Source organism: Peromyscus californicus, unplaced genomic scaffold (assembly GCF_007827085.1).
Source record: "Peromyscus californicus insignis strain IS unplaced genomic scaffold, ASM782708v3 Scaffold_4__1_contigs__length_199733344, whole genome shotgun sequence".
Classification (NCBI taxonomy): Eukaryota; Metazoa; Chordata; class Mammalia; order Rodentia; family Cricetidae; genus Peromyscus; species Peromyscus californicus.
In genome coordinates, this window is record NW_026294562.1 from 176,929,853 (window position 1) to 176,949,097 (window position 19,245).

Sequence of the window (19,245 nt, forward strand, 5' to 3'; positions counted from 1 at the left end):
GAGTTCAGTTCCCAGTACTGGCATCTGATGTAGTTTTAGCTCAGGGGATCTGATGACCTTTTCTGGCCTCAGTGGACATTGCACCCCCACAGATCCATATAAAATTTAAAAAAAAAATTAAAAATAAATGAATTCACATGATAAACCTAATGCCTATCATGTTGGGGAGCATATGTCAGCAAGAGTCTGTGGCTGGTTTATAAGCAAGAAACCAGAATATTAAACATCAAGGTGGAAGGTTAAGAAGACAAAGCGGGCTGAGGGATTGGTTAAGTCCTCAGAATTGCTGTAAACGTTTGAGCATGGTGGCATATGATTGTAATCACAGGGCTGGGGAAACAGAGACAAGAGGGTCCACTGGACTCACTCACCAGCGGGCCTATCATTATTGGTGAACTTTAGACTAACGAGAGATCTTTTCCCTAAGAGGTGGATGACCTCCCTAAGGATGACACCAGAGTTGTTCTGGACCCCACACATTTACCTACACATACCACATATGCACATGAACACACACAAATACTTGTTTGTTTTTTAAGTAAAAAGAAAGAATGGAGCTGGAGAGATGGCTCAGTGGTTACGAGTACATACCACTCTTGCAGAGGACCAAAGTTTGGTTCCCAGCACCCACCCTAGGTGCCTCACAACCACCTGCAATTCCAGCTCAAAGGAGATCTGATGCCCTCTGTTGGCTTCTGTAGGCACTGAACACATGTTCACTGCATGAACGCATTTCCTCTCCCTCTCCCTCTCTCTTTCTTCCCTTCCCTTCCCTTCCCTTCCCCTTCCTTCCTTCCTTCCTTCCTTCCTTCCCTCCTTTCCTTTTCTTTTTTTTTGAGGGGGGATGGGGTTTGAGACAGGGTTTCTCTTTGTAGCTCTGGCTGTCCTGGAACTCTCTCTGTAGACCAGGCTGGCTTCAAACTCACAGAGATCTGTCTGCCTCTGCCTACCTAGGATTAAAGGTGTGTGGCACCATGCCCAGCAGATGAATGCATTTTCAATATGCACCTGTGAATGCACACACACACACACACACACACACACACACACACACACACACACACATCCAGAGACAGAGGGGAAAGAGAGAGAGAGAGAGAGAGAGAGAGAGAGAGAGAGAGAGAGAGAGAGAGAGGATATTTAAAAGAGAAAGGTCAGCTGGAGAAATGGCTGAGTGGTTAAGAACACTGGCTAGACACAGGTTCGATTCCCAGCATCCACATGGCATCTCACAACTGTCTGGAACTACAGTCCCAGGGGGTCCAACACACTCTTCTGGTCTTTGAGGGCATTGTACAAACATGGTGCCCAGATATACATTCAGGTAAAATGCCCATAGGCATAAAATAAAATAAATCTTTTTTTTTTTTAAAGAAAAGAGTCAAAGCAATCCGGCCCCCCATTTAAAGCTGCAGATGCCGGGCGGTGGTGGCGCACGCCTTTAATCCCAGCACTCGGGAGGCAGAGCCAGGTGGATCTCTGTGAGTTCGAGGCCAGCCTGGGCTACCAAGTGAGTTCCAGGAAAGGCGCAAAGCTACACAGAGAAACCCTGTCTTGAAAAAACCAAAAAAAAAAAAAAAAAAAAAAAAAGCTGCAGACTGACAGCCCCAGCTTCAGTGACTTCCTTTGTGCCTTAGTTTATTAAATACACGGTATTGGTTATATTTGACTTATTATTTTCTAAGCCACTAAGAAAGACAGAGGATCTGCCATCTGAATTATGGAATAATAGTAAGACATGATGCTCAGTTAATTGTGAGGTGCTGTCCAGTTTGAGGGATATTGAAGTATAAAAGGGGAGTGTTCTGCGAATCACCCACTCCCAGTGAGATATCTAACAGCACCCGGACATCAAAGGAGAAACTTTAGTGGGTGGGCTACCAAAGCCTCCAGCTTCTGCTGCGGGAGATCCCATAGTGACCAGAAATAGCCCATAGCTTATCTAGAGCCAGGCACGGCATAGTCTTGTCTGTGTGGCCATCCTAAGCTGATCTTTTCATCCCCATCCCCAAAGAGATTTTTCTCTGGAGCTAAGCAAGTTTTACAAGAGCTAAGGATCAGATTCTAGTTAAGACAGTTTGTCTTCACAAACAGATTATGCTGTCTGTGCTCCACCCCCCCCTCAAAAAAGAGGTAGAGACAGAAATGTTTACAGTTGTTGGAGATGGAGTTTCTTATTCCTGTGCAACCTAACATTCCCCAAGTTAGTGAATTCACTCTATTCCTGTTTTGATTTTAAAATGTGTTAATATTTTCTTCTATGGATAAAACGGGCTGGAGTTGAGCATGCTGGCACATGCCTCTAATCTCAGCACATAGGAGACAAAGCAGGATCTCTGTGAGTTCGAGGCTAGCTTGTTTTACATAGTGAGTTCCAGAACAGCCAGAGCTACATAGTCTCACCTGTCTGAGAGAGAGAGAGAGAGAGAGAGAGAGAGAGAGAGAGAGAGAGAGAGAGAGAGAGGAAGGAGGAGGAGGAGGAGAAAAGGAGAAAAGGAGAGGAGGGGAGAAGGAAGGAAGGAAAGAAGGAAGTGATGTAAGAGGAGGGTTGGGGATATAGGTTAGTGGTACAGCACTTGCTTGGCGTGCAGAAAGCCCTGGTTCAGTTCCCAGCACTAGGAAAGATAAAGTAAAAAGGATGCACCTATTAGAATCAATAAAATAAGGTATTCAACTATTATAGGTGGGTTGGTGGGTTGGAAAATCAGATTGAAGCCATCTTTAATATAAATTATTTTCTGCTTAGCTTTGTAGAAGAATGCAAGCTGAGAATTACAGGATGAGCTTTGTACAATGTAAGAGATAATGGTGAATGAAATCAGCTCAGGTCCTGCTTCCAACATACAGACCAACAGTAGACCCTTGTTAACCTCTGGTTATTTATTGTGTGTGTGTGTGTGTGTGTGTGTGTGTGTGTGTGTGTGTGTGTGTGTGTGTGTGCTATACTATGCAAATACAGTGCCTACAGAGGTCAGAATAGGGCACTGGATCCCCTGGAGGTGGTGGTTATGAGCCCTCCAATGTGAGTACGAGCAACTGAACTCAGGTCCCCCACATGAACAGCAAACACTCTTAACCACTGAGCCACCTCTCCAGTTCCACTCCCTAGCAATCTTACGTGTTGCTTTAATAATACAGGTCTAAGGCTTGCCACCCCAAAACTGCCAAACCCCATGTTGTCTCCTACACGAGGCCAGCCTAACAGCTTTCTTAACCACACCATATCCAAGACGTACACAAAGATCATGAGGTCATTCCCAGGCAGACATTTCTATGGCTGCGCTGCTAGAGGTTTGATGTTGACTCTCTGAAAACAAAGCTGTCCTATTTGCCAATTGCCGTGATGTAAATAGTCCTGCTTCGTCTGATGTCAGGTTACTGGTGTGTTCTAGTTTCACATTGTTGCTGTGAAAAATACCATAACAAAAGCAAATTAGAGGAGGAAAAAGTTTATTTCAGCTCACAGGTTATAAGTCCTTCATTGAAGGAAGTCAAAGCAGGAACTCAAAGAGGAGTTTGAAGGAGAAGCCATGGAGGAATACTGTTTGCTTCCTTGCACAGGCTCATGGTCAGCTTGGGACCACCTGTCTAGGGAGTGCCTCACACAATGCCCTGGGCCCTCTATCTACACCAATTAATAATCAAGACATCCCTCACAGAGATATCCACAGGCAAATTTAGCCTACACAATTCCTCAATTAAGACCCCCTTCTTAGGTGACTGTAAAGGAACATTCTGTGTTTCAACCGCCTGGTCCCAAATAACCGACTCAGAGGCTGAATATAAATTATAAATGCTTGGCCAATAGCTCAGGCTTATTACTAACTAGCTCTTACATTTTAAGTTAACCCCTATTTCTATTTATGCTTTGCCACATGGTGGTACCTTTATTAGAATGGCATGTTCATCTCCTGCTCCCTCTGTGTCTGGCTGATGACTCCTGACTCTGCCCTTCTCCTTCCCATCATCCTTAGTTTAATTGCCCCACCTATACTTCCTGCCTGCCTACTGGCCAATTAGCATTTTATTAAAACAATTCAAATGACAAATCTTTACAGTGTACAGAGGATTATTCCACAGCAGGTGATGCTAGGCTATGTCAAGTTGACAAACGCTAACCAGGAAAAAAATGTTAACTCACTGGATATGCAGTTGGGATGAGATATGTAGTTCATTGTGATGATTAATTTTGATTGTCAAGTTGTTTGAATTAAGATATACCTAGAGGGTCTGGAGAGATGGCTAAGTGGTTAAAAGTACTGGCTGCTCTTCCAGGGGACACAGGTTAAATTCCCAGCATCCATACACTGGCTCACAATCATCTGTAACTTGAGTTCTAGGGGATCTGATGCCCTCTTTTGGCCTCTACAGGCACCAGGCATGCACATGGTTCACATGCATGTATGCAGGCAGAATAGTCATGCATATAACATTTTTGAAATGAAAAAAAATTAAAGAAAAAAAGAAGAAATTCCTAGGAGAGCTGGTGATATTATAGTTCAGTTGGTATGACCTGATTTTGATCCCCAGAACTTACATTAAAAAAAAAAAAGCAGGCGTGGTGGCATGCACTTGCAATCCCAATCTGGGACTTGCTTTCTAGCCAGCCTTCCTTGATCAACAGGCTCCTGAGCAGTGAAAGACTGTCTCAGATAACAAGGTGAACAGCTCTTGATGAATGACACCTGGGGTTGACCTCCGACCTAAACACACACACACACACACACACACACACACACACACACACACACACGTGCATGTGCATGCTCCTGGGTTGAAACATCCCACCCTGGAAGAAGGCTCCTTAAGGGCCAGGAAGTTTTGAATTAAAACATTCCCTCTGTCCTGCTTGGCTTTTGACATAAGTTAGAGTAATCTGGGAAGAGGAACTTAACTGAGAAAACACCTCCATCTGATTGCCTGTAGGCAAGCCTGTAGTGTGTTTTCTTGATTGCTGTGGGAGAGCCCAGCCTATGGGCAGTGGTCCTAGGGTGTATAAGAAAGACAAGTGAGCAAGCCAAGGGGAGCAAGCTTGTAAGCAGCACTCCTCCACGACTTCTGCTTCAGTTTCTGCCTTGAGCTCCTGTCCTGACTTCCTTTGGTGATGAACTGTGATGTGAAAGTGTAAGTCAAATAAACCCTTTCCTTTCCATGTTGCTTTTTGTCGTGATCCTTATCAGAACAATAGGAACCCTGACAAGGGCAAAAGCTGGTACTAGTGGGTGCTGCTGTGACATGAGACCATGTTCTGGGAAGGACTGTGGAAGGACCTTGGAACTTAGTATTCAAAGCTTAATGAGCTACTGTAGGGACTTAGAAGATAATCTGAGAGCAGTGCACACCGGAGGCCTGGCTTGTGAAACTTCTGAGGGAAGTTTGAGAGTCCTTTAAAGACTCTGTTGGGACTGTTTGATATTGAGACTCTGTGGTTCTGGTCAGGTGGGTGAAGCTGTCATTAACAAGAGACCAGAAACACTAAAGTCAAATATTTTCTTGGCTGGGACCATGAGTGCTGGCCAGTTGGAGCTGTGACTAAGAAGAGAGCAGCATCACTGAGGTGAAGTCTTCTGGGAAGTGTTTCTTCAGGGTCAGCACACAGAGGCTGTGGTTCAGAGAGAGGGTCAAGGCTGTATCTAAACTTGGTAATGTGGGGAGTTTCCCAGGTGGTACTGGTCTTGAACGCATGAAGGGGTCATAGAGAGCAGATAAGGCTTTGCACTGTGTGGCAAGACTGGAGTCCCTGAAAAGAGGACGCTGGTGAAGTGCAACTCTGGTTTTCAGTAGAAACTCCAGTATTTGAGGGGTCCTGGAGAAGCTGAGGTTTGGCACCATGTGGCAGGATCAGAGTCACTGAAGAGAGCCCAGAGGAGGCTGTTGGTGAAGGGGAGCCAGTGGCAGTAGAGACCTGAGCATTTTGGAGATGCCAATACCGTGGGACGATCACCAAGGACACCAGCAGGTGTGGAGTGGAGCTGCTCTGAGGCTAGGATACAAGCTTTGAGGCTGTGGATGGCAGAGCCAGAGAGGTAGAGCTGTTCAAGCCCCTTGGAGTCCAGAAGTGAGTCCCAGATGACTGACACTTGAATTAAAAAAAAAAAAAAAAAGAAAGGAAACAGGACTGCTTCTAGGTATGGTGGAGGAGAAGGTTTATTGTAGATAAAAGGGAGAGTATAATCAGAGGCAGAGACATCTGGGAGAGTCCAGAGTGGACATGATCAGACTGAGCTGGGCCATGTGAGGAGGAGAGGAAAGAGAGGAACCAGGTGCAGCAGCCAGGATGCCCAAAGGTACAAAGAGAACAGGTAACTAAAATGGCTGGATTATACAGGGAAGAGCAGCCCAGCCCCCTGCACTGGAGAGTTCAGGGTAGGGGGTGGGGTATGCCAGCCAGGAGGGCTGTAACAGGTAGGGACTGAGGGATGCTGGGAGAACCTGGTGGCCAGCTTCCACTTGATGTGTTAAATAGGCACCTCAGCCATTTGTCCCAAGTTTGAGACCTAACAGCACTGAGCTGGACACAGTTGGACTTTGGTTTTGACCTGAGTTGACTGTGACTGTGCCCTGGCTCTTCCCTCCTGGAGTAAGAAAGGATTTCACTTTTTTTTTTTTTTTTTTTTCAAAACAGAAGGCCACAGTTTTAGAGTTTTAGTAGAAGAGAGAGAAACTGAATATTTCAAAAAGACTGAACTTTTAAAGTGGTTGAATTTTTAAAGACTAGAGCTTTTATAAGTTGGAATGTTTTAGATTGTTTTAGTGGTATTAATATGAGCTCTTGGGGACAAACAAGAAAGGAAGCTTTAGGGTTTAATAGTGATGCATTGAGGTGATAAGGGGTCACCCTCCATGGAGGCTGAAGAGATGACTCGGTGGTTAAGAGCTCACGTTGCTCTTGCTAAGGACCCAAGCTTGGTTCTCAGCACCCACACAGGGCTGCTTGCAACTGCCTGTATGTAACTCCAGCTCTAGGAACTCAACACCTATGGTGTCTGTGGGCATCTGCATGAATTCATGCACCCTGACCCCATATACATACACATAATTAAAAATAAGCCAGTCAGATGTGGTGGCACACCTATTTAATCCCAGCACTCAGGAGGCAGAGGCTGGCAGATCTCTGTGAGTTCAAGGCCAGCCTGGTCTACATAGCCAGTTCTAGCCCAGGCAGGAATACATACTAGATCCTGTCTAAAATGAAATTAATATTTTTAAATTGCATGTACATTCTTTCCAGGAAGGAGGTTCAGGGTACTCATGAAACTCTAAAAGTAAACAAATGTCACGTGTCTGAGAAAGCTAAAGTTTCCAAGATTCACAAGGGCCATCTTAAAGGTTATAAAAACAGCAACAAGGGCTGGAGGGGGAATTTTCCCACTTGCCCAACTGCCTGGAAGCCACAGGCAGAGCGCCAGGGCTTCAGTGTTCGGTGAGTCCCCAGCTGTGCTCCAGGGAGCTTCGCCATGATGCCACTGCCTTCATGTTGTCCCTGCTCATGTAGGAACCTCCAAACATTCACTGGGCTAGCAAGCTGCACTGTGGTGTAATTGTTGTTGGTCTGTCCTTGGTTTCCTCCTCCCTCCCTCCCTCCCTCCCTCCCTCCCTCCCTCCCTCCCTCCCTCCCTCCCTCCCTCCAGGCAGCACTTCTCCCTCCATGCCTTCCTCACCACGATGGTCCCCATCCCCTAAACTGTGAGATAAAGCAAACTAATCCCTGAGTGGCTTTTGCCACCCATTCTGTCACAGCAAACAGAAAACGGACAGACAGGACACAATATACACAAATGGCCTCAAACGACAGCTTGAAGTGTAGGAATGCTGTTGTATGGATTGATCTATTAAAGTGTGTTTACTCTTAGGTTTGTGTGTGTTGTGTATGTGTGTTTGTGCACCACGTGCATGCAGTCCCTGCAGCAACTAGAAGGCAGCACCAGACCTCCTGAGCTGGAGTTACAGACAGCTGTGAGCCACCAGGTGGGTGCTGGGAACGGACCCAGGTCCTCTGCAAGAGCAGCCCGTGCTCTGAACTGCCGAGCCAGCTCTCCAGCCCTTTGATTTTATTTTCCAAATTATTTCATTATGAATTTATGTCACTTGAATTTCAACAATGGTTGTGTTTATCAAGCAACTCTTAAATGTCTGAATCTTCTCCAGTTGTTTCCATAAGTATGAGTGGGCACCGCCGCTCAGCCTAACTGAACGGCCATTTTAATTCCCAGCGACGCCACTTGACTCTTTTGATGTTTACTATTTCCTGTGGGCTGCCCACGGCCAGAATGTAGGTTGTGCAAGCAGGGTTTGGGGATAGAATCTTGACCGTACCTTCTCCAGCAACTAGGTTGAGGACTGCTGCACAGTAGGTATCCAAAATAGACAAATGACTATGATAGCAGGTGTTCAATAACTACTGCTTGAAAGAAAGAGGAGCTTCCCAATGACATAACAGTCTTGGGAAGTTAGGGATGGCTTGCCTGAAGCTGGCAAAATCTGCTATCTCTGTATCATGCTCATGGTTCCATGTCTGAGGGAGGAGGGTGGGACCTGGACCCTGGGTCTGAGGGAGGAGGGTGGGACCTGGACCCTGGGTCTGAGGGAGGAGGGTGGGACCTGGACCCTGGGTCTAAGGGAGGAGGGCTGGGCCTGGACCCCTGGGTCTAAGGGAGGAGGTTGGGCCTGGACCCCTGGGTCTGAGGGAGGAGGGTGGGACCTGGATCCCTGGGTCTGAGGGAGGGGGGCTGGGCCTGGACCCTGGAATTCAAGGTCACTTGTGTCCTGCCTCTGTGGGGGATTGGAGCCAGGGATGAAGGCTAGAGATGAACAGGCAGAATGAGACAGGCTTTGCTGGAACTTGACCTCAGATGTCCTCCCCTACCCTGACTACTCTCTGTGTGTGCAGTAGCCAGGAAACGAGGCAGCTCAGAGATGGGGAACCCAAGCACAGGTGGATGGACAGTGACGGGCAGGCTCCAGGACGAGTTCAGTGCCGGAGGCAGCCCCCTCTCACAGCACACAGTGTTCGTGGGAATGGACTAATGGAAAGCATAGAGGAAAGTTGGGATTGTTCCATTTTTGTTTTTATTTATTTGGTTTTAGAGATAGTAAGAGTTTTTGAAGCATCCTTCTTTGGATGAGGTTGCTGGTCCAGAGCATTTGTACTCCAGCTTCTGGACCCAGTGAGTCTCAAACTGTGACCACCAGCTATGAGAGACTCCAGAGCCAAGACCCTGGGAAGGAAGGGGGAGCCTGGAGTAAGGGCAAGGATACTGGGTCTGAGGGAGGAGGCTGGGCCTGGATCCCTGGCTCTGAGGAAAGAGGCTAGACCTGGGGTCCTGGGTCTGAGGGAGGAGGCTGGGCCTGAACTTCTGGGTCTGAGGGAGGAGGACTGGTCCTGGGGTCCTGAGTCTGAGGGAGGAGGGCTGGGCCTGGACTCCTGATTCTGAGGAGGAGGCTGGGCCTAGGGTACTGGGTCTGAGGGAGGAGGCTGGGTCTGGATCCCTGACTCTGAGGAAAGAAGCTAGGCCTGGAGTCCTGAGTCTGAGGAGGAGGCTGGGCCTGGGGTCCTGGGTCTGAGGGAGGAGGCTGGGCCTGGGGTCCTGGGTCTGAGGAAGGAGGCTGGGCCTGGACTTCTGGGTCTGAGGGAAGGAGACTGGGCCTGGACTCCTGGGTCTGAGGGAGGAGGCTGGGCCTGGATCCCTGGGTCTGAGGGAGGAGGCTGGGCCTGGATCCCTGGGTCTGAGGAAGGAGGCTGGGCCTGGGGTCCTGGGTCTGAGAGAGGAGGCTGGAGACTAGAGTCTTAAGTGTGTGGGAGGAAGGCTGAGGAGGACTTCAGTGTCTGATGGAGGAGGCAGTGAAAGCACAGGGACAGCTGGTAATGACAGGATGGTGATGGATAATCAGTTGCCCTGCATTGTTCTCTGGATCCAGTTTTGGTAATTGCACAGGTTTGCGTAGACCCCCGGGAAGCCAGGCATGGCACAACGCTCCATTCCCCAGGACACAAGGCCCTGGAGCTGTCCTCCACACACCAGGGGTCCCCCAGAATCACCCTGTGAGGAGGGGGAATGGGAATAGAATCAGCCACAGGAAGCAAACAGACAACAGCCCTCCTCACCTCTGACTCCAGCCCTCAGACCAGGGTAGTTGCTTCTGTCTGCACTGCCCCCATTCCAGGCTCCCTCCAGGGATCTATGCCCACCCCCCACCCCCCACCGTATCTCCAGATGACTCTGTGTCTCTTCCCACCCCCTGTCTTTGCCTCTTTCACTGTTAGCTTTGGATTTCTAGAAGTTCCCCCAAACTCCCCTATGTACACACATCACTTTATGCTGCTTCCACAGACCTAAGTAGTTTATTAGACAAAACAGGAAACTGAGGCATAATAGAGTTAAATCCAAAGGAATATGTGACCACAAGGCAAGGAAGCTGGGTGATTCCTGCATGTCTGTACCCCTGAAGTCCCTTCCAACCACATCCTCTGACTCTTCTGTTATTGAGATACTGGGCCTCACCTGACAGGAGTCCTTTCCGCCTTGGGGAACCCCGGCACAGACCATGCCGGATGTGATGGTTCCCGGGTAGGCCCGACGGCACACCTCCTCTGACATAATGTTGACATTCACACACTGTAGAGCATTGGGGTACCTGGCTGCGGTGGGGCACGGAAGGGTCACAATTAGAGAACTACAAACCCGGGGATCCAGGGTCAGCCTCCTCCCTCGGACCCAGCTTTGTATCTCCAGGGTGAGGGCTCCTTACCAACGGGGCTGGCTGTGGTCCCCCAGCCTGACACCCGGCAGGGAGTCCCTGGGCTGGCACAGGACGTGGCCACAGCAATGGCCCTCACTGCTCGCCCCATCCGCACCTTCTTCTGCAGCTGCAGCAGCATCAGGTCATTGTTATGGGCCCGGGGTTGGTACTGGGGATGGGGTACCTGACGAACCACACGCACTACCTGCTGAGTCGCTTCCCACCTCCGTAGGTTGTGCTTGCCCAGGGCCACGTGAAGAATCCTGTCCCACAAACCCCAAGAGTAAGTGCTGGTTAAAGTCTGACCACGGAGCATGCTCCAGCCCCATTTTCTTCTGCGGTGATGAATTTCATTCAGAGTCTAACCTGTGTCCCTCTAACTGTGGGCTGAGCACCTTGTGGCCTTCCCTTCTCGTGGCCTGGGCATTCTCTCTTTGCCCAACCTCATTTGACATTTCTTCTTCTTGTGTGCTATACTCAAGTGCACCTTGGAGTTCTTCCCTCAGTTCCTGTGGCCATGCAGGTTTCTGGGTTTTGAGTTCTAAATAGGCCCGTGAGTGAAGCTAGGTCCTTGATGGCAGGGCTCCACACTCTGAACTATGCCTCCCAGTCGCGATTCTTTTCTAGACTCCAAATCACAGCCTAGCTTCTGTGTTATGTTCCGTACATGGATCTGGGTTCACAGCTATACTCTGGGACCCTGGAATTCTATAAGTTATTGACACAAGAACAAGAGAGATCACTCACGGGCGGGCACAATGGGCAGCAGTGATGACCCACTCGTCCGACAGTAGAACCCCTCCACACAGGAATCTACGCCCAGGACCCGCTTGCAGGGCCACTTGCCACGGCTGGGAGTTCTGGATACATGTGTAGCCACCAACAATTTTATGATCTCCTTGACTCTGGACCATGGCTAGGGGCAGATGGGGAGAGAAGATGGACAAATGTCCTCTAATCCCCAACTCTGTACCATGCCCAGCAGACAGAGACACTTCCTTGTGGTCCAACACCTAAACCATCCATCTCTTTCTGCTCCACCAAGTGTGAAATGCATGCATCATTACCCCCAACACAAACGGGGACTTCTCTGACCCTCCCTCAACTGACCCCCATGGTTTCTGCTATTGTATTCCTGTCCAACTCATCCAGGGCCTTGCTATAGTGGTCCATGGTTCCAATGAATATTTTTGTTTTTCCATTTTCATATAGTATGCATATGTGTGTGTATTTGCATGTATATAGGCACATGTATGCATGGATGCATGTGTATTTATGTATGCACATGTATTTATGTATGCACATGTATGTATTGAGGCCTGAAGGTATGTTGGGAATTTTCCTTGATCATTTTTCCATCTTATCCATTGAGGCAGAGTCTCTCAGTCCAATCCAAAACTCATTCTTTGGGGTGGTCTCACTAGCCAGCTTCCTTTGGGGATCCCATCTCTGCCTTCCAAAGCTGGAATTCAAGGATGCCCGTCACAAACAGACGCTACTATGTGGGTTCTGGGAATCTGAACTCTACTCATGGTTGAGTGGCAAGTACTTTAACTGCTGAGCTCTCAGTGCTCCCCACAGAGTACCCCACTCAGTCCTTCCTCAACACATGAGTTCCTGTGTCCTTCCAAACCTTCCCACTCAGTACCGTCTCTGGGACCTTACTCTTCCCCAGACTCCCTCCACCCTTTCACTGTCCACTTTCATCTTCCCAGACATGACCACAGACAGCCCCATGGGCCTCTTCAGATGGAAGCCTCTTGAGGTGTCAGAACCTTCTCTAATTCCTGGTTTCCTCCACTTCCTGGGGCTGCCTTCCTCTCCAACCCTATTCCCTGGTATCTCCAAACTTAGAAAGAGGGCATGAACTTCTAGTTAAGTGAGGTCCTCAGCTACACTACTCTCTGCTCTCTGTGTATGTAGAACCCAAAGATGGACCTCAGGTGTCATCTATCAGGCACCATCCATCTTTTTTTGTTTCTTTTGAGACAGGGTCTCTCAGTGGCCTAGAACTTGCTGGTTAGGCTAGGCTGGCTGGCCAGCAGGCCCCAGGGGGCTCCTGTCTTCTGTCTCCCCAGTGTTGGAATTACAATAGTCCACTACATTTTTTAAAAGAGTGAGTTCTATGGGGATGAAACTCAGGCCATTGGTTTACAAGGCTGAGCCATCTTCCAGCCCCTCTGGACCCTTTCTAACCAGGCTGTCTCCAAGAGCGGATTTACACCCCAGAACCCATCCCTAGCTCATCCCAGAGTCTCCAGGGGACCCCGTTGCTCTTACCTAGAGCCAAGGCTTGGAGTAAGGTCAGTAGAAGGAACATTCTGGAGCTGAAGGTCCAGGTCTAACAAACGCAGAGAGCAAGTGGAAGAGAAAACCAGAAACAGACTTGGGGCAGTGAGTACCGCTCACACTGAGGCCCAGAACCTCCGTGACATGGGGACAGAGCTGAGTGGTAGAGGCCAGAGTTGGAAAGGATGGGGGTCACAGGCTCCTCCAGCTGTGAAGAAAAGATGCCTACCCGGCTCCAGTCACTCTGGCTCCTTGCAAGTGTAAAAGAAGCAGGGTGGTGTCTCTTCCTGGACACGCCAGCAAAGCCTTTTATCCCTGGTCTGGGCAGCTGGCCCTGCCCCCCACCGCCCTTCTGACTTTTTTTTTTTTTATTACCTAGTTTCCATTCCAAGATTCTTTGCTCCCTTCCCTCCCATCTCTGGCCAGAGAAGCAGACACAGTTATTAATGGGAGCCCGCCCAGTGAAAGATGCTATAATCTGGAAAGAATGGGGGGAGGACTGATCCTGGGCAAGGAGGGTGGGAGAGGTGGCCAGCCCAGCCAAAGAGGGTGCAGTGGATGGGTAAAACCTGGGTGGGGGTTCCAAAGATGATACTGGGAAGGGCAGAGAGGAAGATGGATGGATGGGTAGATGGATGGGTGGATGAATAGATAGATGGATGGATAGATAGATAGATAGATAGATAGATAGATAGATAGATAGATAGATAGATAGAAAAGAAACAGAGACCCAGAAAGGGAAGGAAACAGACCCAGAGACAGGGGCTCAGTGTGTGTGTGTGTGTGTGTGTGTGTGTGTGTGTGTGTGTGTGTGTAACTCAGAGAGAGAGGGGCACAGACCCAGAGAAGGCAGGAGAGATGGAAGGTGAGTTGAGGTGAGACTGTAGTGGGCCTTGGAGCTGGGGGGTCTCATTGCAATCTGCCCCTCTTGGTCCCTCCCCCCAGCCTCTTAAAGTACCTAATGATTATAATTTTTCCCTGGGCCTTGGCAGTCCCATGCCTAGACCACGCGGTGACTCACAGCCTACAGTCTCTCTCCTCACCCCACCTCATCTCTCTCCTCACCCTACCTCATCTTTCTCCTCACCCCACCTCATCTCTCTCCTCACCCCACCTTGCTTCCCAGTGACTTTCTTCCTGGAGAAGCCTGTCTCTCTGGGATGGTGCTTGTCCTGGGCCCATCTACACACCTGTGGAAATCTGCATGCCTGGCTTTCTCTGAACTATTTCCACTAACCGGGGGCTTCATTTACTAGTTGATCTGAAGGCCCAGCAACGAGATGAGTGTGGAGACACACTCATGCTGAGAGAAAGAATCTCTGATGATACAAGATCATAGGCACAGGGGGGCAGCCCCACTGTGACAATTCATGCTGGATTCTACACAAGGGAAAATGTGGGAGAAACCCACATACACGTGTACACACATTCAGATGGATGCCCTTGAAGGAGCTGTAAGTAAGCTTAGCAAGTCTGTCTCCAGGCCTTGTACTGGGATCTAGGTAGGCAGATGTTACTGTTGGGGGAACTGGGGGACCAGCACATGGGTTTCTCCTTCCTGCCTGTGAAACTAAGGCTGAGTGTGTAGTCATCTCCGTGAAAAGTTTAAAACACAATAGGATTCCTTTTCACCAGAAGAATGCCCTGAGTGGTGGGTATGGTGACTCACACCTGTAATCCCAGCACTTAAGAGGCTAAGGCAGGAGTTTGAGGCCACCCTGGGTGATACAGTTTCATGCCAGAAGAAGAAGAGGAGGAGGGAGACTAGGAAGAAGAGGAGAAAGAAGAGGAAAAGGATGCTGGCAAAAGGCTGGAGACAAAGCCATGAAGGAGAAAAGCCTCCATGACCCGCCAACCCATCAGAGCCTCGTCACAGAAGCGTCCTCTTCCTCTTCCCACCAGACTCTGAACTCCCAAGGTTCTCACTCAGCTTGCTCAGCATCATTTTGATTTCCACAGCATGGTTACTTAACAATTTGTGATGAATGAATGAATGAATGAATGAATGAATGCATTAATGAATGCATTAATGAACAAGTTCCAAGCTCACTGTCTGGTGGGGCAGGTCAACAAGAAACTCAATCCTTTTAGAGCCCCAGGCAAGTTCCAGGGTTCTGCAGACAAAGAAGAATTTCCCAGGATGGTGAGTGATGTGAGGAAGCGTAGTGGAGATTGTCAACAGGAGGATGGTGTGCACAGAGGCTGAAAGAGAGAAGAAAGACAGACAAGGGGTCGATGCTGCAGGGGATCAGATGCTGCACTGCAGTGGGGTTCTTAGACAGAAGCATAGGGCACTTCAGCATGTTCACAAAGGACTCTGGGAAGGTGTCTGGCTAGAACCAGTGTTGTGTCAAGGATACCAGAGCACACGCAGTCAGTCCAACAGGAAGAAGGGGCATCATGGAGACCCATGGAAGCCCACAGCTTAGAGGGCAAGGGGGAGCAACCTGGGCGCTCAGAAGGAGCAGTGAGGGAGCCAGGAGGATGATGAGGAAGAGAGAAGTGTCCTGGGAGCTGAGACGCGTTGTTTAGTCATCTGTTGTACAGTCGGTGTGGTTCATGTGTGGAGTGTGTACACATGTGGGTGCACATGGCTGTGTGCAGGGGGAGGCCGGAGGAGGATGTCTGGTGTCCTCTACTGCTCTCTTTCTATTCCTTTCAGGGAGGGCTTCTCACTGAGCCTGGTGCTAGGCTCGTGGCCATCAAGTCCCCGAGGGCCTCTTGTCTTCACCACCAAATCTTTGGGGTTACGGGCTTGCATGCGGCCAAACCTGGGGTTTTCATGTGGATATTGGAAGTCTGAACTCAGATGCTCATGCCTGAGCGGCCAGCCATCAGCACGGAACCATCTCCTCACCACCACCCGAGCGTTTTACCTGCATGTGTGTGTACATACCACACGTGTTCCTGGTGACCACAGAGGTCAGAAGAGGGCGTTGGATCCCAGGAACTGGAATTTCAGATAGTTGTGGTGCCACTATGTAGGTCCCAGGAACTGAACCTGGGTCTTCTGCAAGAGCAGCAAGTGTTCTTAACTGCTGAGCCGTCTCTCCAGCCCAGCTCTGAAACACTGTTAAATGGGGTAGTGGCCTTGGAGGACAAGGACAACCAAGAGACATCTTTGGGAATAAAGGGTTTGAAAGGTGTGTGGGGTGGGGAAGAGTTGAGGGAAGCTGTGAGGGGAGAAGAGGAAGGAACAACTCCTGCCCTGGAGGACAGAGAGAGCAGTACTGCCCTGTGCCTTTTCCTCTCGCTGCTTTTCAGGACATGTCAGTGGGACTGTGTGTCCACGGGCTTTGCTTCTCTCTCTCCCTCCCTCCCTCCCTCCCTCCTCCTTCCCTCTGTCCCTTCCTTCCTGTGTGAGTGATGTACGTATGTGTGTAAGCTAGAGGTTGTAAGCTGATGTGTAAGCTGTGATGTTGGGTGTCTTCCTTGTTTACTCTCCAACTTACTCTTTTAAAAAGTATGTTTATTTGTGTGTGTGTGTGTGTGTGTGTGTGTGTGTGTGTGCATGTGTGGAACTCAGAGGACAACTTGTAGGATTTAGTTCTCTTCTTCCACCATGTGGGGATCTGGAGATGGAACTCAGGTCGTCAGCTTTGGCAGCAAGTGCCTTCATCCACTGCGCCACCTCCCCGGCTCTGCCCTGCTTTTTAAAGATGGGTTTGTCTTCCTGCTTCAGCTGTGCAAGTGCTGGAGCTACAGATGTGCTCCACGGTGCCCAGCTTCCCCAGCTATGGTCTTCTTATCTTCATCTTGAGATAGGGTGTCACGTGGCCCAGGCTGGCCTCAAATTTGCTAGGCAGCAGAGGATGACCTTGAACATTCTGATCTTTTGGCCTCCACCTCCTGAATTCTGGGATTTCAGGCATATGCCACCATGCCTGGTTTATCTGGTGCTGGGGATGGAACCCAGGGCTTCACGCCTGCTAGACGGGCGCATGCTAGACGGGCGCATGCTAGACGGGCGCATGCTAGATGGGCGCATGCTAGACAAGCACGCTACCCACTGAGCCATATCCTCAGCCCTCTAGCTCCATTCTTTATGCAGACTAGCATCTTCCTTCCAGCTCTTTCTATTCTCCAACCTACCTACCTTTGCTCTGCCTCAATGCTTTCAACTAACACCTTAACTTAAGCACCTACTGTGTATCTATCCAGCATGATTCCAGGTACCAGGGGCATAGCAATGAACAAAATTGGCCAATTAGAAAAAAATCCCTATCTTGGATTCTGAAAGGTAACAAAAATAAATGCAGTGTATAATTACAATTATGTGTCATATATTAAGAGACTATATGGAAAGAAGCAGGGGCTGGAGAGATGGCTCAGAGTTAAGAGTGAGTACTTCTCTTGCAGAGGACTGAAGTTTGATTCCCAGTACCCACTTCAGGTTGCTCACAGCTCCAGCTCCAACACCCCCTTCTGGCCTTTTAGGGCACTTTACTCATGTGCACATACACAAACAGAAACACCTATCTACACATAATAAAAGCAAATCCTTTTTAAATGGAAGCTCTGGGGTAGAAGGGTCTGGCAGATGTGAGACCAGAGAGGCCAGTCAGTATGTCTGGAAATCAAAGGGTGTGTATGTCCCGGAAAGTCTGTAGACATTACCTCATGTTGGGATTACAGATTGGGAAACTGAGGCTGATTGAGAGGAAATGGCATGTTTACCTATCTGAGGAGAGAAGGAGGCAGTGTGCAAAACCCACAACTGTACTGAATCTTTCTTCTGTCCCTTGGGGCAACTGCGGACTTCATCAGCACATCTGCTTATGTGACCAATAGGATTTCACGCCATGTTGAGCAAATTAACTCACTGGCTCCTTCCCTTCCTGCGTGAGAACTGAAACATCCCAGTGTGGCTCTGACCTTTTGTTGTACTAGACAAGGAAGTCACGATGAAGTCAGCGCCCTTGTCCAGGGTTGCACAAAGCTGTGTAGCCACATGGTGATCCGAACCTAGATGAAGGCTCTTCCCCGCTGTAGTTGGGAAATATTCAAGTGGATGGTACAGCTGGCTAAGTGGTGAGCTTAGTCCCAGACAAGAGGAAGTACGCCTCTTCTATTGTCCAGAGAGGAAGAGGGAAGGGTGAGGTTATGTGTGGGTTGCGGGTCAGGCGGCAGGAAGTGGAGGCTATGCCTGTCTAGTGGCTTGGTTTTTCTTTTTCTTTCTTTCTTTCTTTCTTTCTTTCTTTCTTTCTTTCTTTCTTTCTTTCTTTCTTTCTTTCTTTCTTTCTTCCTTCCTTCCTTCCTTCCTTCCTTCCTTCCTTCCTTCCTTCCTTCCTTTCTTTCTTTCTTTTCTGAAAGACCTCATCTTCAGGGCCACACAAAGTCAGGTGAGGTGGAAAGTACGGGAAATGACTGGGAATTGGTGCCCATGTTACTGCATGGGGCACTGTTTTGGTAAGTGGCTAGAACAAGGAGGCCAAGAAGGCACCTGCAGGATGGATGTTGAGGCACAGATGCTGAGGCACGGATGCTGAGGCATGGATGCTGAGGCACGGATGCTGAGGCAGGAGAGCTAAAGGTGGTCAGAGGCTAGGGGAGAGGAAGAACTGAAGACAGATCTTGGTGGCGAGACCTGCCTTGGGAGGGTCAGGTCTCTTGGGGGTGGAAGAACAGCTATGGTTAAGCCATCCACAGCACCCACTGGAAGTGTCCTTCAGAGGTGGAGTCCTTCCTGAAGTAGGACTTCCTGTGGCTCAGCTGGGCTTTGGAAAAGGGTGTCAGGGGAGGCAGTCTGTGGCCATGGGAAGACTATGGACCTCAAAAGCTGGTAGGACCTCTCTCTCTGGGCTTCTGACCTCATGTTGCACAGTGCTGGGCTAGGCGGTCTCTGAAGGACACATCTTGACACCCCCAGCTTCCCAAGGTTCCTGCTTGTTTGTTGGTGACAGGGTCCCAAGACTGGGTTTGAACTCTCTGCACAGCTTGGACTCTGGCTTCCTGCTTCCCCGTCCCATTGCCGGGATCACAGATGTGATTCTCCCCCCCCCCCTTTTTTTTTCAGGGGTAGGCTTCTTCCTTACACATACTGACACATATTTTACAGGTGAGGAGACAGATTTGAATACCAGCCCTCCTGACTCAATGTCCCTCTCTGGCTTTAGAACTCATGTGACTCTAGTTACCCAGGCTCCCTCTGGCAAAGGAAGAATCTATGGAGTCCAAAAGAGGGCATTAGATTTCCTGGAACTGGAGTTATAGGTG

At 49.3% G+C, this 19,245-nt stretch overlaps 1 protein-coding gene across 1 annotated transcript; it reads right to left on the reverse strand.

Annotated features, from left to right (window-relative positions):
- Window positions 1-9,106: 9,106 nt before the first annotated feature.
- Window positions 9,107-16,308, reverse strand: Klk14 (kallikrein related peptidase 14). The gene is made up of 5 exons (XM_052763082.1): window positions 13,021-16,308; window positions 11,488-11,656; window positions 10,750-11,003; window positions 10,503-10,639; window positions 9,107-10,040 (listed from the first exon to the last, which is right to left on the reverse strand). Exons 1-5 carry the CDS (start codon window positions 13,058-13,060, stop codon window positions 9,888-9,890), a joined length of 753 nt encoding a protein of 250 aa, XP_052619042.1. The 5' UTR covers window positions 13,061-16,308; the 3' UTR covers window positions 9,107-9,887.
- Between the last annotated feature and the right edge of the window lie 2,937 nt (window positions 16,309-19,245).

What these genes read in the sequence shown, in the direction of transcription:
- Klk14 (XM_052763082.1), bottom strand. Translation starts at nt 13,060, where the DNA reads ATGTTCCTTCTACTGACCTTACTCCAAGCCTTGGCTCTAG. An exon ending in ACTCCAAGCCTTGGCTCTAG is followed by an intron (nt 11,657 to 13,020) that starts GTAAGAGCAACG and finishes ATCTGCCCCTAG; the next exon opens with CCATGGTCCAGAGTCAAGGA. An exon ending in GCTGCCCATTGTGCCCGCCC is followed by an intron (nt 11,004 to 11,487) that starts GTGAGTGATCTC and finishes TTTGTGGGACAG; the next exon opens with GATTCTTCACGTGGCCCTGG.